Raw genomic sequence first — 18,327 nt, 5'->3', positions numbered from 1 at the left:
AGATGGTCATAAAAGCAGTCAAGGAGATTGTTCATAAGCCATAGCATCCCAAACGAGCTCATATCAGATAACGACCCTCAGTTCTCTAACGAATGCTCCGCGTACTTTGCAGCTGTAGCTGGCTTCCATCACCACATGTGTTCCCTAAGATACGTGCAGTCAAATGGTGAGGTGGACCAAGAAGTCCGTATGGTGAAGGCCCTTCTGAAGAAAAGTGAGGACTTCACCACCGCACTGCTCACCTACAGGTCCACCCCCTTACAGTGCAGCCTGTCCCAGTTTGAGCTGCTGATGGGCAGGAAACTTTGTACACAACTCCCAATCCTGCCAAAGAAACTGCCAGCTTTGGTTGCCAAATTCTGCCAGGACGTACAAGCAAAAGAGCAGTCCTCCAGACAAAAGCAAGCTTCTGCCTACAATAGACAGCATCGCACAAAACACTTGCCACAGCTGCAGCAGCATGAGAAGGTCTGGATCCTGGAGCTTGGGAGACAAAGGACAGTCCTCTGCCAGAACGAGGACCAATCCTGCTCTGACCAGATTGGTACGCAAGAGACAGAGTCAGACAGAACAGAAGGATTCTCCACCCTCTCCCTAGACAGGCTCCTTCCATTGCACGATGCAGGACTATTGATGAAGATGCCCAGATTCCAGTCCAGCCTCCAAGCCAACAACAAGAACCAGACCAACAGAGCCTACCACTTTCCCAACAGAACAGCAAACGAGATGTGGAAGCGTTATAAGACCTCCAGATGAATTTCCAACTTCAAGGATTTGAAGAGGGGAGATGGGATAGTGAGAATATTGTTAATATTAATACTGTAATAGCAATAATGTTGGAATAGCATTAAGGTTGTAACAATAAGGTAAAAGTACAAGACATAACAATGTAAGACTTGAAGTAAACTAAAGTAACTCTATATACATGTGATAAAGACTTGGGAGGAGGTTTAATAGCAGGGTCTGGTACATACAGGGCTAATGTGAGACTGAGTATAATACCGCCTACACAGTGATGTAGGAAGGCACATGACCCAGAGTCAGGGTCGGTCTAGAGAGGGACGGAGATGTGTAAAGACATAGGATGGAGTCAGCTTCATATCTGTACCCTCTACAGGATATATGTACATAGTTACAAGTTGTTAATAAAGACTTACTGTAGATATACTCAAGACTATGAAGCCTACTTCATGGGGGAGAATTTTCTCCCCATCGGGGGAGGCTGAGCGGGAGTGGACGCGGGCAGGCGTGCAACCGATCACCGCCCACGATTGGCTGCGCGCCGCCATTTTACGGGGGCAGGCCAATTAAGGCCCACCCAGTGTGACGCGCACCCGGAAGTGCTGGGTGTTCCCTGTGCAGGCGGAGGGAGTAGACTGAATCGGGGCATGCATGTGTGCGAAAGAGTGCAGAAATCTCCCTGATGCACACAGCTGCCTCCGGGAGTTCAATTTCATTTTTCAAAATGTAAATAGAGGAAAAAAAATTCAGACAAGTCCCCTCATGTGACAGTGTCACATGAGCTGGGACATTTCAAAGAATTGTGATAAAAAAATTTATTGAATTTATAAATGCATCATGAAATCTCACCCCGCTCTTGGATGAGGTTTGATGATAATTGCGAAGACCGCCTGGGCTCTTCGCCTGCCCGCCAACCTTAAGGCTGGACGGGCAGCTCCGTTGATTGTTTTAATTAGTTTATAAATGGCTTTAATAGGCCTTTGACATTTCGGCGGGCGCACAGCCGACTCCGATGCATGCCCGCTGAACTGAAAATCGGAATGACGCGCGGTGACATCAGAACGCACGACATCACTGCACGTCATTTTACATGTCGGCGAGCAGGGCCTGCCCCCCGCAGGCCGACCCGAAGATTCTGGCCATGGTGTCTGAAGCAGGATTCTTCAGCACCTATTTCATTAGGATGCTTATAGTTGGCAGTGAGAGGAGAAGTTTAAACCATCAGCCAGGGATGGTTTGGACCCTATTTGATAGCAGTGAAAGAGCAATATGCAACCCATGAAATTGCTGAATATCCTGCAAATATCTGTTCTAATTTTACAACCAAAATTTAATATATATGTCATTACACATCTACAGAGCATAAACAGGCTAAACTGACATTGACCTATGTAACATATGCTCTTAAAGTTTAATATATTCATGAATAATTGTTTAAAGTTGCAATTTTATGAACTAACTTGGCTAACTTCCTTTTATTATAAAGTGTGAATTGCTTGGCTTTAACATTTTTACTGAGACTCAAATGCACCTATTCGGTATTCAATTTCTGTTCTGAATCTCCTTTAGGTTGTGCAACGTAGTCACTTCAACACCATGAAATGCATCCTCAGAATCACCTTCTTTCCAAAGGACCCTGTGGACCTTCTGAGGAGAGATCCTGTAGCATTTGACTACCTGTATGCTCAGGTGAGCTAAGTAAGGGAGTGGGGGTTCAGAGGTTTTGGGGAGAGGCTATGGGCTAAATTAAAGACTGCAGACATTCATTGAGGGCATGATAACACAAGAAAGCTTGGGTGAGAAAAGTCCATGGGGCTCATCAGGTTTAATCCTCTATAAATCATTTCTATTATAAAATATATCTGACCCATTTAATCTCCTGAAGGTTTCTACTGTTTCCACCTGTTCCCCAAAGCTAAATTAGACAAGATTTCTGAAAAACTAATTTAATATTATTTCAAATGGTTAGGAAGGAAAAATAAGAAGTAACAAAAAAATTCAAAAAACTAAATTCAAAAGAAATGGATGATGTAGAAATGCTAATAAAAATGTTCTATTGCAGCAGCAAAAAGTAAGTATATTTTAGGGTGTTGCACTAAGGCAGAAACAAAATGCATAAAATTAAGGAATAGGAAGGGAAATTTCGCAATTCTTACTGGTGCCATATAGGTAACCAAACAGAGGGATGTGATAAAGAGGAACATTCATAAAGAATGCGGACAGATGTAAGAACAACAGGGCTATAATCGTGGACTATTTTAGCTATCGGAAGATTATTATCGGCAAAGGTAATGGGCCACAGTTTTCTGACAAAGCTAATGGCACTCTATATTATAAATGCACAAATTGTACAGCAGGTTTAGGCAAGGGCAGCTGTATAGTTAAATGCGAAAATCCCAAAGCTGTTTTCTGAGATGTGTTGCTCCAGCATTAAAACAGTAGCTGGAATTTTTTGGACCCTTTGGCGATGGGCTGGGAGACAGAAAGGCTGGCCAAATGGCGAGGAAGGCATCCAGGAGCATGGGGACCCTACTTTATGGGCACACCATGGGCCCATACTGGGGTCCCTCACGGCAATGGCACTGTCAGTGCTTCATGACCTGAAACCCCCACTCCCTTCCCCCACCACCCCCCAAACAAAGCAGGGGTCTGCCGGCCTGGCTCTGGCATTCCTCAACCCCACTTACCTTTCATCGAGGGTGCCCGACTTTTGAAGCACCCTCTCCTTGGAGCTGCAGTCTTAGCAGTAGTCATTGCTAGCTGTGGCATTGCTGAGGCTGCTGAGCTGCTGGTCCTCTGATTTGGACAGCAGCCCCAATAGCAGCTCCCCGTGTTCCATCTTCAACCAAAGCGCCTGCTTTCAGCTCCATTAGCAGGACTTCTTGCCGCCTCCACAAACTTTAGTCCAGAATCTTGCTATGTGGCTCACCATTGAAATGCATTAAATAGCGTGGAGTTGCTGTATTTACGCAGCAGGTACGAACTAAACTTGGCACAAAAAATTAGGACTGGTGTGAAATGCAGGAAGGAACCAGTCTTGGATCCATTTAATGTCCTTGCATATTCAATTAAACCTCGATTAGCTGTCAGAGATTTTTTTAACAATGTGCTAAATGTTTATTGCAGCCCAACAACCTCTCTAGCACTGAAAGTTAGCTGTTATAAATGTGGTGTCTCAGTCCTTCAGAGTTTAATTGTTTTTGGAGATTTTGTAAATTTAAAGTAAGTAAAGTTTCTTTTCTGTCTCCTTTTTCTCTCTTCTAATTCGATTTTTTCCTCTCTTTATTTCTCTTTCTGTACTTGAACTGACATTGAATTCATCCACTCTAAGTTACATTTCCTTCTCAGCCTCTGTGCTGTTAATTTTACAATCCTTTAGTCTGATTGGTTAAGCAGATACACAACTGTTCGCCTTGTTCTCTCGAGTCCCAGGTGCCGAGTTTCCTTTGGCGCATTGTTATCAGCTTGCACTTGCAGTGTGTTGCAAAGTATCATCAGGATTAAATGGGCAAATTTAACTGAAGGCAGATGCCATTCATTGCTCTGCTACAACAAATTATGGCCCAATATATTTAGTCAATGTGGAAAACATGCTATAAAATACATCATGGTAATGTTCCTCAATCACTGACTTCAATTTTAGTCCCACCTACCCACCCAAGAATAGGAAAACATTGGACAAGGAATTGAAATGGCAATCCTGCCCCAAACCCACTGCTTTCCTGGCCACCAGAATGTTAATGGCAGCAAGTATCGGGGGTGGATTTCTCACTAAGGAGAGACAATATGTGTAAATTAGAGTCCTATGATGCAATGAGGCCCAATGTTATTTCAACATGGTGCAACATGGGAAACACAGAGGTCGAGAACCTCATTAGGGGAGCTCTTGTAGGATTGGATTGGCTACCACGAAGAGAATACTGCTGCAACAGTTGTCATTTGCTGCATAACAGCCTGTGACTTTGTAGTCAGTGTTGTTTTTTTGGAATTTGACAACTTCTTCCTAAAACCTCAACAGAGATCAGCTGGGGAGATATCTCTTAGATGAATATTTACAATTCAGTTGAGTAGCTCCATCTTGCATGGTTGATGTGCCAGGCCAACCATGTTGACCAGAGAGGGAATGGTACCAACATGTCATCTACAATGTAATGTTGTGACCCAAGGGCCAAGCAACATGGGGAAATAGCCCAGATTACTGTGGTGCTATGTCTTATGCTATGTAACTAATTTCTTAGGCCAGGATAATCTTCAGAATAGAATGCAGTGAATGCTGAGGCAATATCCTTGTTCTCTATATGAAGACTGATTGCTGGCAGTCATAAACAAATACTCACAGGCAGTGGTCTAAATAGGGTGCAAGAGGCATAGCCTATTGGAATGCAAGCTGGAAACCAGTCTTCCATATCAAATAAGTGGATGATGTTATTTCAAATTGTCTCTTCAGAGAACCTAATTAGAACTCTATGATCTGCTGCTATCATTCAGCCCATTAGCACAACTGAGCCTGTGCCAGCACTGTAAGGAGCAGCAATAGATGCCATTGCCACTTCTGGCAGTGACAATGCCACTGTATCATTCTAACCCCTTCCAAAGCCAGAATAGGAGGAGCTTTTTCATCTGGGCTTGGTAGGCATTGGATGCACAAGCAACATGGTTGTTTTCTTTAGAATACAGGAGTCTTAGAGTCAGAGTCATAGGCCCTTTGGCCCATTGAGTCTGTGCCGACAAACAAGTACCTAACTGTTCTAATCCCATTTTCTAGGACTAGGCCCATAGCCTTGTATACCATGGCATCGCAAGTGCACATCCAAATACTTATTAAATGTTATGAGGGTTTCTGCCTCTACTGCCCCTTCAGGCAGTGAGTTCCAGATTGCCACCACCCTCTGGGTGAAAAAATTCTTCCTCGCATCCCCTCTAAACCTCCTGCCCCTTACCTTAAATCTATGCTCCTTGGTTTTGATCCTTCCACCAAAGCTCCTTCCTGTCTACCCTATCTATGCTCCTCATAATTTTGCACACCTCAATCATGTCCCCCCTCAATCTCCTCTGCTCCAGAGAAAATAACCCCAGTCTATCAAATCTCTCCTCATAATTAAAACTCTCCAGCCCAGGCAACATCCTGGTAAATCTCCTCTGCACTCTTTCTGGTGCAATCACATCCTTCCTATAATGTGAATTCCAGAACTGCATGCAATGCTCTTGCTGTGGCCTAACCAGTGTTTTATACAGTTCCAGCATAACATCCCTGCTCTTATATTTTATGCCTTGGCAAATAAAGGCAAGTATCCCAAATGCCTTCTTAACCACCTTATCTACCTGTCCCGCTACCTTAAGGGACAAGTGGATATGCACACCAAGGTTCCCCTGATCATTGGTACTTCCCAGGGTCCTACTATTCATCGTGTATATCCATGCCTTGTTTGTCCTGCCCAAGTGCATCACCTCACACTTATCCGCATTAAATTCCATTTGCCACTGATCAGCCCATCTGACCAGCCCGTCTATATCCACCTGTAATCTAAGGCTATCCTCCTTATTACCTATCACCCCACCAATTTTCGTGTCATCCGCAAACTTACTGACCAACCCTCCTACATTCAAGTCTAAATCGTTTATATATACTACAAACAGCAAGGGACCCAACACAGATCCCTGTGGAACCCCACTGGACACAGGCATCCAGTTACAAAAACACCCCTCAACCAACACCCTCTGCTTCCTGCCACTCAGCCAATTCTGGATCCATTTGCCAAATTGCCTTGGATCCCATGGGCTCTTACCTTTATTATCAGCCTCCCATGCAGGACCTTATCAAAAGCCTTGCTGAAGTCCAAGTAGACTACATCAAATGCATTGCCCTCATCTACACATCTGGTCACCTCTTCGAAAAATTCAAATTGGTCAGACATGACCTCCCCTTAACAAAACCATGCTGACTGTCCTTGATTAATCCCTGCCTCTCCAAGTATAGATTAATTCTGTCCCTCAGAATTGCTTCCAATAATTTCCCCACCACTGAGGTTAGACTGACTGGCCTGTATTTTCCTGGTTTATCCCTTCCTCCCTTCTTGAATAACAGTAATCTGTAATCTGATTACTGGCTGTCCTCCAGTCCTCTAGCACCTCTCCTGTGGCCAGAGAGGTATTGAAAATTATTGCCAGTGCCCCTGCTATCTCCTCCCTTGCCTCACTCAACAGCCTGGGATACATTTCATCCGGGCCTGGAGATTTATCTACTTTTAAGCCTGCCAGACCACTTGGAACCTCCTCCCTTTCTATGCTAATTTCCTTAATTATACCACAGTCCTTCTGCATGATTTCCATACCCACGTCATCCCTTTCACTTGTGAACACAGACAAAAAGTATTCATTTAGAACCCTACCCACATCTTCCAGCTCCACACATAAACGATCACTATGGTCCTTAACGTGCCCTACTCTTTCCCTAGTTATTCTCTTACACTTAATGTAATTGTAAAATAACTTTGGATTTTCCTTTATTTTACCTGCCAATGTTTTTTCATGCCCTGTTTTTGCTCTCCTAATTTCCTTTTTAAGTTCCCCCCTACACATTCTATACTCCTCTAGGGCTTCTGCAGTTTTGAGCCCTCGGTATCTGCCGTAAGCCTCCCTTTTCTCTTTATCCAATCATGTATATCCCTCGACATCCAGGGTTCCCTGGATTTGTTGGTCCCACCCTTTGTCTGATGGCTGATTTAATTGAGGTATATAAAATTACAAGGGACCTAAATAGGATAGGAATGACCTAATTCTATTAGCGGAGATTTAAAGTAATTGGTAGAAGGATTAGAGGAGAGATGAGGGGAAATGTTTTCATCCAGAGGGTGGTGGAAGTCTGGAACTCACTGCCTGAAAGGGTGGTAGAGAGACAAACCCTCATCGTATTTCAAAAGTACTTGAATATGTACTTGAAGTGCCGTAACCTGCGGGGCTATGGTCCAAGAGCTAGACAGTGGTAAAACAAGAAAAGCTGGAAAAACTCAGCAGGCCAGGCAGCATCTGTGGAGAGAAACAGAGTTAACATTTCAGTTCAATGACCATTCATCAGAACTGAAGAAAGATAGAAATGTAAGAGCATTTAAACCAGCCGAAGGGGAGAGGGAGCAGGGAGAACAAAGGAGAATGTCCGTGAGGCCAGGGGAGATTAAATAACAAAAGATTTCATGGTGCAACAGCAAAAGAGAGTGGTAATGGATATAGTAGAGAAACAGAGTTTGTGTCCAAAAGAAGTGTGAACTGAGACATAAAAACTATCTGAGTGCAACTTGAAAAAATAAAGAAAGAAACAAGATGAAATCAACCTTGTGAAATCTATTACGTAATTTCTCCTTTGTCCTTCCTACTCCCTCCACCCTTTACTGGTTTAAATCTTCTTACATTTCTAACTTTCTTCAGTTCTGATGAAAGATCATTGAACTGAAACACTCACTGTGTTACTCTGCACAGATGCTGGCTGACCTGTTGAGTTTTTCCAGCTTTATTTTCTTATCTCAGATTTCCAGCATTTGCAGCATTTTGCTTTTGTATTAGGTCTGGAAAGTAGTATTAGGCTGGTGGATCTTTTTCAGCTTGCATAGTCAAAATGAGCCAAATAATTTTCTGTACCGTAACTTTTCTAGTTTCTATGTTTCAATGACAGCGAAGCAGGTCTGTCAAGGACATTGGCTTCACTGAATTGATTGCCACCTCAGTCTTTGACAGCTCCATCGATAAAGTTCCAGCTGCAAATCTCGCAACGTCCTGAAACTGAGGCAGCAGCACTGCACTTGTAGTAGGTTAGGATCACACATTTTAGGCACAAAGGACAGTCATGATGATGAGGTAGTAGCAGTACAACACAACAAAGGAATAAGATGGCAGGAAACATGTACATTTCTAGCGATTCTGGTTTGTACATCTCTTCCAGTGATGCTTCCTGTTTTCCTTACTTGGTGATTGATGTTTGTAAGTGTCATCTCCCAGTGAGGATAATACAAGTAATACAGATTAGCTGAATGATTATATGAGAGCAAGACAACGAATCCTGAAGAGCTTTATTGTGTCATCCAGGTCAAGGGTAATATTTTTATTGAAAGAACGAGATCATAATACTTGTATTATCCTCACTGGGAGATGACACTTACAAACATCAATCACCAAGTAAGGAAAACAGGAAGCATCACTGGAAGAGATGTACAAACCAGAAGCGCTAGAAATGTACATGTTTCCTGCCATCTTATTCCTTTGTTGTGTTGTACTGCTACTGCATGATGACATGTGATGCTGACAGTAAGATGTCCAGCCCACCACTTCTTCATCATGAGCAGCACCTTCTCTCTCTGCACCTTCTGTGTTTGAAAGGCCCACTCACTTGAAAATTACTAAATTATGGATGATGCAAAACGCCACTACAATTTGGGAACACGTGCTATACTGTACTACAGGTCTCCTTCTGACCGGTCCAGGGACTGGAAATGGGACCTCAGCATCCAGTTGGTCTGTTCCCATGACCTGGTACTGCCAAGGACCCATTGAGAACTTTTCAGCCTCCATTCTTTGATTCTAAAACCAAGGCTAAAACACCCGGTGTCCCAGGTGTCCTATCAACCACCCTGTCACATTGCTTTTTGAGCACTGCGGGTAACTTGGATTGTCTGAAAATAAATGCATTTTGGCAACTCCACAAGTAGTTTGTATTGAGAGAAATAATGAGGTGGACTGCATCACTCATTATGTAGACATCCAGGGAATGAAACCTTTTCTTTTGTGATAAAAGCAAAATACTGCGGATGCTGGAAATCTGAAATAAAAACAAAAATACCTGGAAATCTAGATTGGAGAGACCAAACGCAGACTGGGTGATGGCTTTGCGGAACACCTTCAGTCTGTCCACAAGCATGACCCAGGCCTCCCTGTCGCTTGCCATTTCAACACTCCACCTTGCTCTCATGCGCACATGTACACCCTTGGCCTGCTGCAATGTTCCAGTGAAGCTCAACACAAACTGGAGAACAGCACCTCATCCTCTGACTAGGCACTATACAGCCTTCCGGACTTAATGTTGAGTTCAACAAGTTCAGATTATGAACTCTCTCCTCCATCCCCAGCCCCTTTCCAATCACCTTTTTTCCAATAATTTATAACTTTTTTAAAATATATTTTTCTTTTCCCACCTATTTTTAAATTTATTTTGATCTATTGTTTTATCTCCACCTTTTAGCCCATTTCGATCCCTTCCCCCCACCCCACCCCCCACTAGGTCCATCTGCCACTAGCTTGTCCTGCTTGTTACCCTTAATGTCCCCATTAGCACATTCCTTAGATAATATCACCACCGTCAACACCCCTTTCTCCTTTTGTCTATGACATCTTTGGCAATCTCTTCTTTGTCTCCACCTATCACTGGCCCCCTATCAAGCTCTACCTGTCCCACCCCCCTCTACCAGCTTATATTTCACCTCATTTCTCTATTTCGTTAGTTCCGACGAAGAGTCATATAGACTCGAAACGTCAACTATATTCCTCTTTGCAGATGCTGTCAGACCTTTCTTTTGTGAAATTGACGAGGATTAGAAATGCAGCAAAAACAAAAATAGCTGGAAAAACTCAGCAGGTCTGACAGCATCTACAGAGAGGAATACAGTTAACGTTTCGGGTCCATATGACTCTTTGCCTCAGGAATGACATGGCATGGAATCTTACGCTTGAAGGTATACAACCATTGATAAGAAATTAAAGGCTCTCTTGTTCTGTAAATTTCCAAAGATTGCACAAAGAAATGGAAGTTCTCCCAACCAAAACAGCATTGTAGAATTGCACACCAATGTGAGCTTTCACCTTCCTTATCTCTTCCACGCTGAGGGGCTACCATTACAGACTCAGAATCACCACCTTTATAGCGGCAATAATTTTCTGGGATGGTAATTGAGTGCAAATGTAAGAAAATCCTGAGGGAACTTGGCAGCACTCTCCTGCTTCATTTAAATACATTTGGGTATGCACACTTCTATCAGGCAGATCAGTGGGGTCATAGGAAAGAAAGAATGGTGGATGTTTTGGGGGTAGAGTTTTGGTGAAGGCCCCCTCTACCCCATTTTATTGCAATACCACCTCTAGGCAGCCTGAAAGTGGAGGGGGGGGTGATGTTTGAAGGAAAATCCAGGCTAAAAGTCAACAAATCTTTAAAAAAAAACAGAAAATGTTAGCAAGTTCTAAGAAGAGAATCAAGGGCATTATTTTCCTTGTTATTCCTTAACTCAGTCTATGTTATGCATGACCTAGAACACCCTTACATGCCAATGACATGATGGAATATTGTATTAATACTGCTACCCTATCCCTCTTTTTCTCCCTCCTACCTCAATGTTGCTGTTGCTTTGAGTGATGTCAACCATTGCATATTGCAGGTAGAAATTCATGTTCTGCCAAGAATTCCACCCACAGTATGCAATGGTTCACAGCAGGATTTATGAGGGAGCATTGTTGAGGGAGCGCAGTCCCAGCCTGCACTTAGTTTCGATCACAAATTTTGACACATGGACCAAGCCCCTAAAACAGTGACAGTCAGCATGAAACCAGAGTAGTTGACTTGTATGACGTTCTGGTCTGTATAGTCACATTTATTTGCTTGAATATTGGTTAGGGGGAGGTGCTTACTCTCTTTTGTTGAGGTGATAGCTTGACTGTGTGTGATAGGTAGTATAGAGATAGCTTTACAAAAAGAAGGGATGCTTTCACTTTAATGTATCACACTTCAGTGGTTATAAGCAGATAGTCACAATGAGGCTGTACGAGAGCTGCATTCACAATTATCTGTTCATGTTCCATCGAACTGGACTTCTACACTCAGAATACTTAATGTCTTAGCAGAACACTCTGAATTTGTGTATGATCGATGCATTTACTGCCACACTCAGCTCCTACTTGAATTAACTACCTTCTCAACTTAAATAGGTGTAACATTATCCATCCTGTTTCCAAACTCTCTATAGTAAAGCTCTACAAAGAGATTTGTGCATTGATAGGTTCATTCATTTTCACCAGATCAGTATCAGTCCCCAATATGGCAACTCCTTCCCAAAGGCTTAGAAAGCACTTAATCAAAGTAATCAATTATAGAGCAATAGTTTATGAAAAGGCACAATTAATCTACCTTGTATTATAGTCATGACTATTACATCACTATAATGATGCATCTTTTCCAGATTTGAACAATCAATCTTGTAAAGTAAGAAGTATTTCCAGGAGGTCTGTCTACATTTACAGCATTTATGTGTGCTTTGACCAAAGGCAGGTCCTTAGCTCATTGTTTGCTGATGCTGCACCCTGAATCATTTTTGGCAGAGGCAGGTTGGTTTTGTTCGTGTTTGTTTGCCATTGCCTCCAGGGAAGGTAAGCACCACAACTGCCTCAGCTGGAGCAGAAATTGAACCTGCAAATTTGGCATTATTCTGAACCAAATGCTAGTCATCAAGCCAACTGAACTGAACTGGCACCATATTTACAACATACCATTTTTTTATTTTTGAAATTTCTACCAGTTAAATTATATCTTTAAGTGATATAGTAAATGTTCCTGATGAAAATGAACATTTTTATTCTTTTTAGACACATCTCTCTTGAAAGGCTCTTGAAATTAATGTTGCACTGTGATAAAGAAATCTATTCCCTTACCTCAAGTTTTCACTCATTCATGCTGAGATATCAGTTCCATAGGTAATACCATGCAACTGACATTCGAACAAGTGGTAGTGTTCATTTGTGACCCTAGAAATTTAAGCATTGTCAAAAACAGACATGCAGGGATGACCCCTGTGCCTGAATGGATAAGCCCAAGGTGGTTGTAATATTGGGCATTTAGCTTCATTTTCATCAAACCAGCAAACTGTGAACAAATAATGACCATTCCCAGACAGCTCACCAGAGAAGCGGACTTGAAGATCAGGCCACATCATCAATAGCAGACGGCCGTTAGGTAGGTCATTAAAGGGGCCCAGGAGAGACTGTTTTGCAGGAAAGTGGCAGCGGTGGGGATTGGGAGAAGAGCATCAATGGTGATTGGGAGAGGGTCACTGTAACCATGCAACATATGCCATATACCTGGTGTCAATAGCACCAAATATACTCACACAGGAGAAGATTGTAAATGTGGCCTGACTATAGAGATGATGTCAGAAGACTGGTATAAAAGACTCATTGTAATCTTTCTCCAATGGTTGAGTGGAAAAATGCACTGTCTGATATGGCAGTAGGTCTTGCAATTCAGGAAGGTGCCCAAGTTCAAACTCTGTACTGTGCTGAGTTAGACAACTTCAGCTGCAGAGTCAGTGATATATTTTGTAATGGTGCACCTCAGTGTCTCTAGGCTAGTGATCAGTAAATTATCTCAATTTTCTGCTCTTATTTGCTGCCTTTTGACTGCTGCTCAGAAATGCATGTGTGTGGCCAGTAAAGATAGGACTGAGATGCTCTTTCCCCTGCCCACCAATACCCCCATGCACCCCGCAACATCCTCCACTGCCTTTGGTCAGATAGCCTGGCAAAACTCACTGTCTGGGGTTCACATATGAGAAATGCTTACTTGAAAAAGGTACCAGCAGGCAGCCATATCCAGGAAGAATCAACATTTTCATAAGAAGAAATGAGAAAATTGGAAGCATGAAAAGATATATAGATCCATAGAGCTCTTCTTTGTTTTTAATATTTACTAGATAATCTCAAGAGTTATTGCTTTCCTTCTGCAGAGCTGCAGCGATGTGATGAAAGAACGCTTCAGTGGTGATCTAGCAGATGATGTAATGCTCCAACTGACTGCACTGCACATCTACATCACAGTCTCCAATGCAAGAATCAGTCAGAAAATCACCCTTAGGAATATTGAGTAAGTGACCAGCTTGACAATAAAGTACAGTCAGTAGAACATATCTCACTGAGCATGGGACAACTGAGGATTCTGATGAGGTAGATCCTTTAGGCTAAATTCACTGTGCAAAGTTTGATATTTTTTCATTTGTTTTTATCATGGTGAAGTTGTCTAACATTTTTCGAAAAAATCTTCTAGAATTCTCAGGAAACAGAATATTCACTAGCTATAAAAGCATACAAGGTTAATTGGTATGTTTATGCTCTTCCTCTCAAAGCTGTAAAGACTAAAACTAGAAGATATAGTATTGTAGTACTGTGCTTTCCCAAGAGAAGTTAAGCAAAGGAGCCCAACAGTCAAACTATATCTCAACAAAGGAATCCCTAGACCTAAGGGAAGTCAGATCAGGAAGAGCACAGTCTGAGGGTACCTAATTAAATGTGTTGCTACTATCTGAAGGGAGTTCAGCTGTGGAATCGGAGCCTGGGTGAAAATCCAGAGTACAAGGGAAAATGGTAATATGTGACCCAAAAGGAAGCATAGGAGGAGTCAGCAGCATCCGTGTTGGAAAAATCCAGGAGAAATAGTGAATAGCCAAAAACAAAATGGTATATGGAATTTTTGGTTGAGGCAACCTGTCTTAGGCAATCATGGACAAAGAAATAATAAGTTTATCTGAGATCTTCTACATATAATAGTAAATCTGACATATAGGAATTCTTAGCAAGAGGGGGAGTGGAGGGCCACATAAGCAATTAGCATTTTGTGGATGTTATTCTCTTGTCTGCATTTAGGAGCAAAAATCAGCCCTACTCCTAGAAGCCTCTCAATGTCCCTCATAATTCCTCCTCTCAAAGTTACTTTCGGCCTTACCTCTCAATATCCATTCCAGCTCCTACCTGCTGCTGCTCTGTAACAAAACAGGCAGAATTTCTTACATAGTTTTATTAAATCAGAAATTTCTACTCACACATTAAATTTCTCAAAAGAGCATTAGGTAGAAGCTAGGAAAGGTATTAAGGCACAAGTGAAAGAGAAAATAGCTTGAACCAAGAGGAAACAGAAGAAAACATATTAACATGAAATGCAGAAGAGGGTAAGAAAATGATTCCCGCATGATCTGAGAGTAAAGGGAAAACAGTGCTGGTTTCAATGCTTGGGGAAAACACCAGCATGCATTGAGAGAGGAGAAATAAATTACATACCAACCATATAAACTGCATGGAATTGTTCCGCTTGAACAAAAAGCAGATCCACTGCTAGTTCCCCCTCAGAAATACTCATGGTTCCCTCTTCTGTGCCAATCCCACTTCTACCTCCTCAGTGTCATGTGAAGATCCGTGTGAACTATGGGGTAGTTGAGGAGGAGAAGAATGCCTCTGGGCCTCGCTAATGAGGCGGGTAGCTTGAATCAGGGGTAGTGGATGCAGGATAGATTTGGGCCCACTGACCCAGAAAGCAGAGCATAAGCAGCCACCGGGGCAGCCAAGTGGCTAGGTGAGCTGGTTAGAAGGCCCACCTTGGTTCTCTGGGACTTTGTTCAGTTGTATTAAAGGCTGTTAGGCCCTCTAGTTCTTACCCTCATGCCCCCTCACTCCCCACCCACGCCCCATGCCAATATGGCCCCTTTTGGCTCCATGCCACCTCATGGCCCTTTCTTCCATGCCCATTCAGCCAATAGGCAATATGTACAGAACCAATGAACCATATAATTGGCATGTGTAGAAGGGCTCAGAAAAAAAACACCCATTCACAATTTTCTTTTGAAAAATGACTGCTTTTCTAAAAACCCTATAAAAGTGTCAATCAGACAAAGGCTTTAAAGTATCAATAACAGAGGCTTCAAACACTTCACATCTCTCAATTTGGTGCAAATAGACATTGCAATATTGAAAAAGGAGATCACAGAAAGAATAACTCATTATGACCACTTAAAGATGTCAATTTAGCAAATCCAACACCTCTCCAGTTGTCAAAACAGAACTTTCTGCAGAGGTAATCCTTTTTTGAGTCTGGGCTGTCAGGTCAGCATGCTTAATAAGGCCAACCAGGACTACTGAAGAAGTTCTTAACCTTTCTTATTATGCATGCTTGGCTGACAGCCCAAACTGACATCTTTAAGTAATTATAATGAGTTGTTTTTCACCCAGAGGGTGGTGGTGCCTGGAATTCACTGCTTAAATCAGTGGTTGAGGCTGAAATGCTCAACTCATTTAAAAGGAACTTGGATCTGCATCTGAATCTCTGTAACCTGCAAGGCTATGGACCAGGTGCTGGAAAGTGGAATTAAAATGAGCGGCAAGTTTCCTTTTCATCTTTTTCTAACTGGCACAGACATGATGGGCTGAATGGCCTCTTTCTGTGCTGTTACTTTATCATGGTTCTATGGTTCTGAGTTGTTGTTTCTGTGATCTCTTTTGTTAATTGTGCAATGTTTACGTGCACAAGATCAAGAGGTTTGAAGTGTTTGAAACCTGTTAAAGATACTTTAATAGTCTGTCGCATTGACACTATTATAGGGGTGTAGGAACAACAGTCTTTTTTCAAAAGAATATTTGTGAATGGGTAATTTTTTTCTGAGCAGTGCCACAAATGTCATTGTTACTTTATAACTCATTGATTTTGTACGGAGTGTATACTGGCTGAATGGGTGTGGAAGGTTCATGAGTTGGCATGGGGAAGGAGGGTGTCGGGGCATTAGTTGGAATGGAGAAGCATGGGGGTCATGGAAGGGGCATGGGCAAGACTTTTTGAACTTACTTTGAACCAGACAATGGTTCATGAGTCCTCTGAAGACCTCAAACCACAAGTCATCCAGAAGCTGGCCCAACAAAAATTGCAGGTGGGGTGGGTGGGGGGGGAGTGCCCAGCCCCGCAATGGAGCCTGTCAGGTTGGGAGTGCAAAATGTGGGCTCACAAAGTACACCCTTATCCCATGCCAATGAAAATTGGGCGTGCTGGAAATGAGGGCAGGAATCCACAAATCAGATCCTGCCTGCCATTTTTAAATGGTGCTGGAGTTATTCCAGCTTCACAAAAATCGGAGTCGCTGTGTCAATACACCAATCGCATAAGCAAATTTAAAACCAATTTCACAATTATATTGAGTACCACTTGTCCCATGTCCTATTTCCGTTTAATCGCTCTTGCTTTCCATCAATCGCAGACTTTCCCTTTTGTTCTTTTCTCTCCTCCCCCTTTCCCTGTCTCTGAACTTGCTTTAAACTTGTTCCAACGTTATTTTTTTCCAGTTTTGATAAAAGACCATTAGCTTGAAACATCGGCTTTGTTTCTGCTGGTGTCGCAGGGGCACTCAAGAAAGTGAAGTTGGGAAGGAAAAATTGGAGGCTAAAGATGGGAATCACAGGGAAAGCTAAGGGTCTGAGGCTGGGGGTCAAGATCTGAAGCCAGAGGTCAGGATTGGAGATCAGGAAACGAGATTGGAATCTGGGGGTCAAGGTCTGAGGCCAGAGGTCGGGTTTGGAGGTTGGGGATTGAGATCAGAGGCCAGGACTCAAGACTGGAGGCCAAGGATCCAAGATCCAAAGCCAGGATTCAGAATTTGGGGCCAGGGATGGGGACAGGCCTGAGGTCAGAATCAAAGGCGGGGTACAAGATTATAGGTGGGGGCCAGGTTCAGAGGCAGGAGTAATTGACCAGATGAGAATTGGAGACTGGGAGTCAAGAATTGCGATGACTTGGGAGTGGTTGGCAGCAGTGTAAGGCTTTATTTAAATGTGATATTAAATGCAGCACTGCGGCGACTCCAGGCTCAACTTTGAGGTAAGTAAATTTGAAAAACTTATCTTGTTGGTAGCAGGCACGTCCCAAAGACCATTCGCCTGAAATATCAGCCACCCCTCCTGACTACCTTCATGACCGCCCGACTTCCCTCTGACTACCCCCAACTCTCCCAACTATCTTTCTGACCCCCCAACTACCCTCCTATTTCCCCTGATACCCCCTGATTAACCCCCACCCCCGACTACCCTCCAGACCCCCGGATGATCCCCTCCCTGCTGACTACCCAACCCCCCCAACTCCACTGACCACTTAATTGCCCTCACCACCTCCCCACCCCCCCCCACCCTTTTTATGGGTTCTCTTCATCTTGACTGAGAAGTTAAGCTGAGAGTATAGGCAGTGTGCACTCCACCCAATAGGACCCCACGTTTCATGGATTATTAGTTCATGCAAGCCCATGAGCCATCCAGCAGATGGCCCAAGTTAAAATAGCAACAGTTTGGAAATGTGAGACCACCAGTTCAAATCACCATTTTTCTGGCAGGCATTACGAGTTAAAATCTGCCCTACTACATCTTCAGCTAAAAGTTTATAATTACCTAGGCCTAGCTATCTTCAGCTGCTTCATCAATGACCTTCCTTCTACCATAAGGTCAGAAGTGGGAATGTTTGCTGATGATTGCACAATGTTCAGCACCATTCGCAATTCCTCAGATACTGAAGCAGTCCATGTCCAGATGCAGCAAGACCTGGATTGAAGTTGGGTTGACAAGCATCAAGTAACATTCGCATCACACAAGTACCAGGCAATGACCATCTCCAACAAGAGAGAATCTAACCATTGCCCCTTGACATTCAATGGCATTACCATCACTGAATCACCCACTATCAACATCCTGTGGGTTACCATTGACCAGAAACTGAACTGGGCTAGCCATATAAATACTATGGCTACAAAAGCAGGTCAGAGGCTA

At 43.0% G+C, this 18,327-nt stretch overlaps 1 protein-coding gene across 1 annotated transcript in view; it reads left to right on the top strand.

Annotated features, from left to right (window-relative positions):
• Positions 1-18,327, top strand: part of frmpd3 (FERM and PDZ domain containing 3) — a 223,975-nt gene that overhangs the window by 136,914 nt on the left and 68,734 nt on the right. Inside the window, exons 7-8 of the mRNA XM_041196152.1 lie at positions 2,311-2,430; positions 13,491-13,627. Coding sequence (XP_041052086.1) covers positions 2,311-2,430; positions 13,491-13,627 — 257 coding nt within the window. The remainder of the gene's footprint in view (positions 1-2,310; positions 2,431-13,490; positions 13,628-18,327) is intronic.

The sequence above is a fragment of the Carcharodon carcharias genome, chromosome 9 (genome assembly GCF_017639515.1).
Source record: "Carcharodon carcharias isolate sCarCar2 chromosome 9, sCarCar2.pri, whole genome shotgun sequence".
Lineage (NCBI taxonomy): Eukaryota > Metazoa > Chordata > Chondrichthyes > Lamniformes > Lamnidae > Carcharodon > Carcharodon carcharias.
Note: the sequence above shows the minus strand (reverse complement) of the source record. Positions and strands in the feature narration are given on the sequence as shown.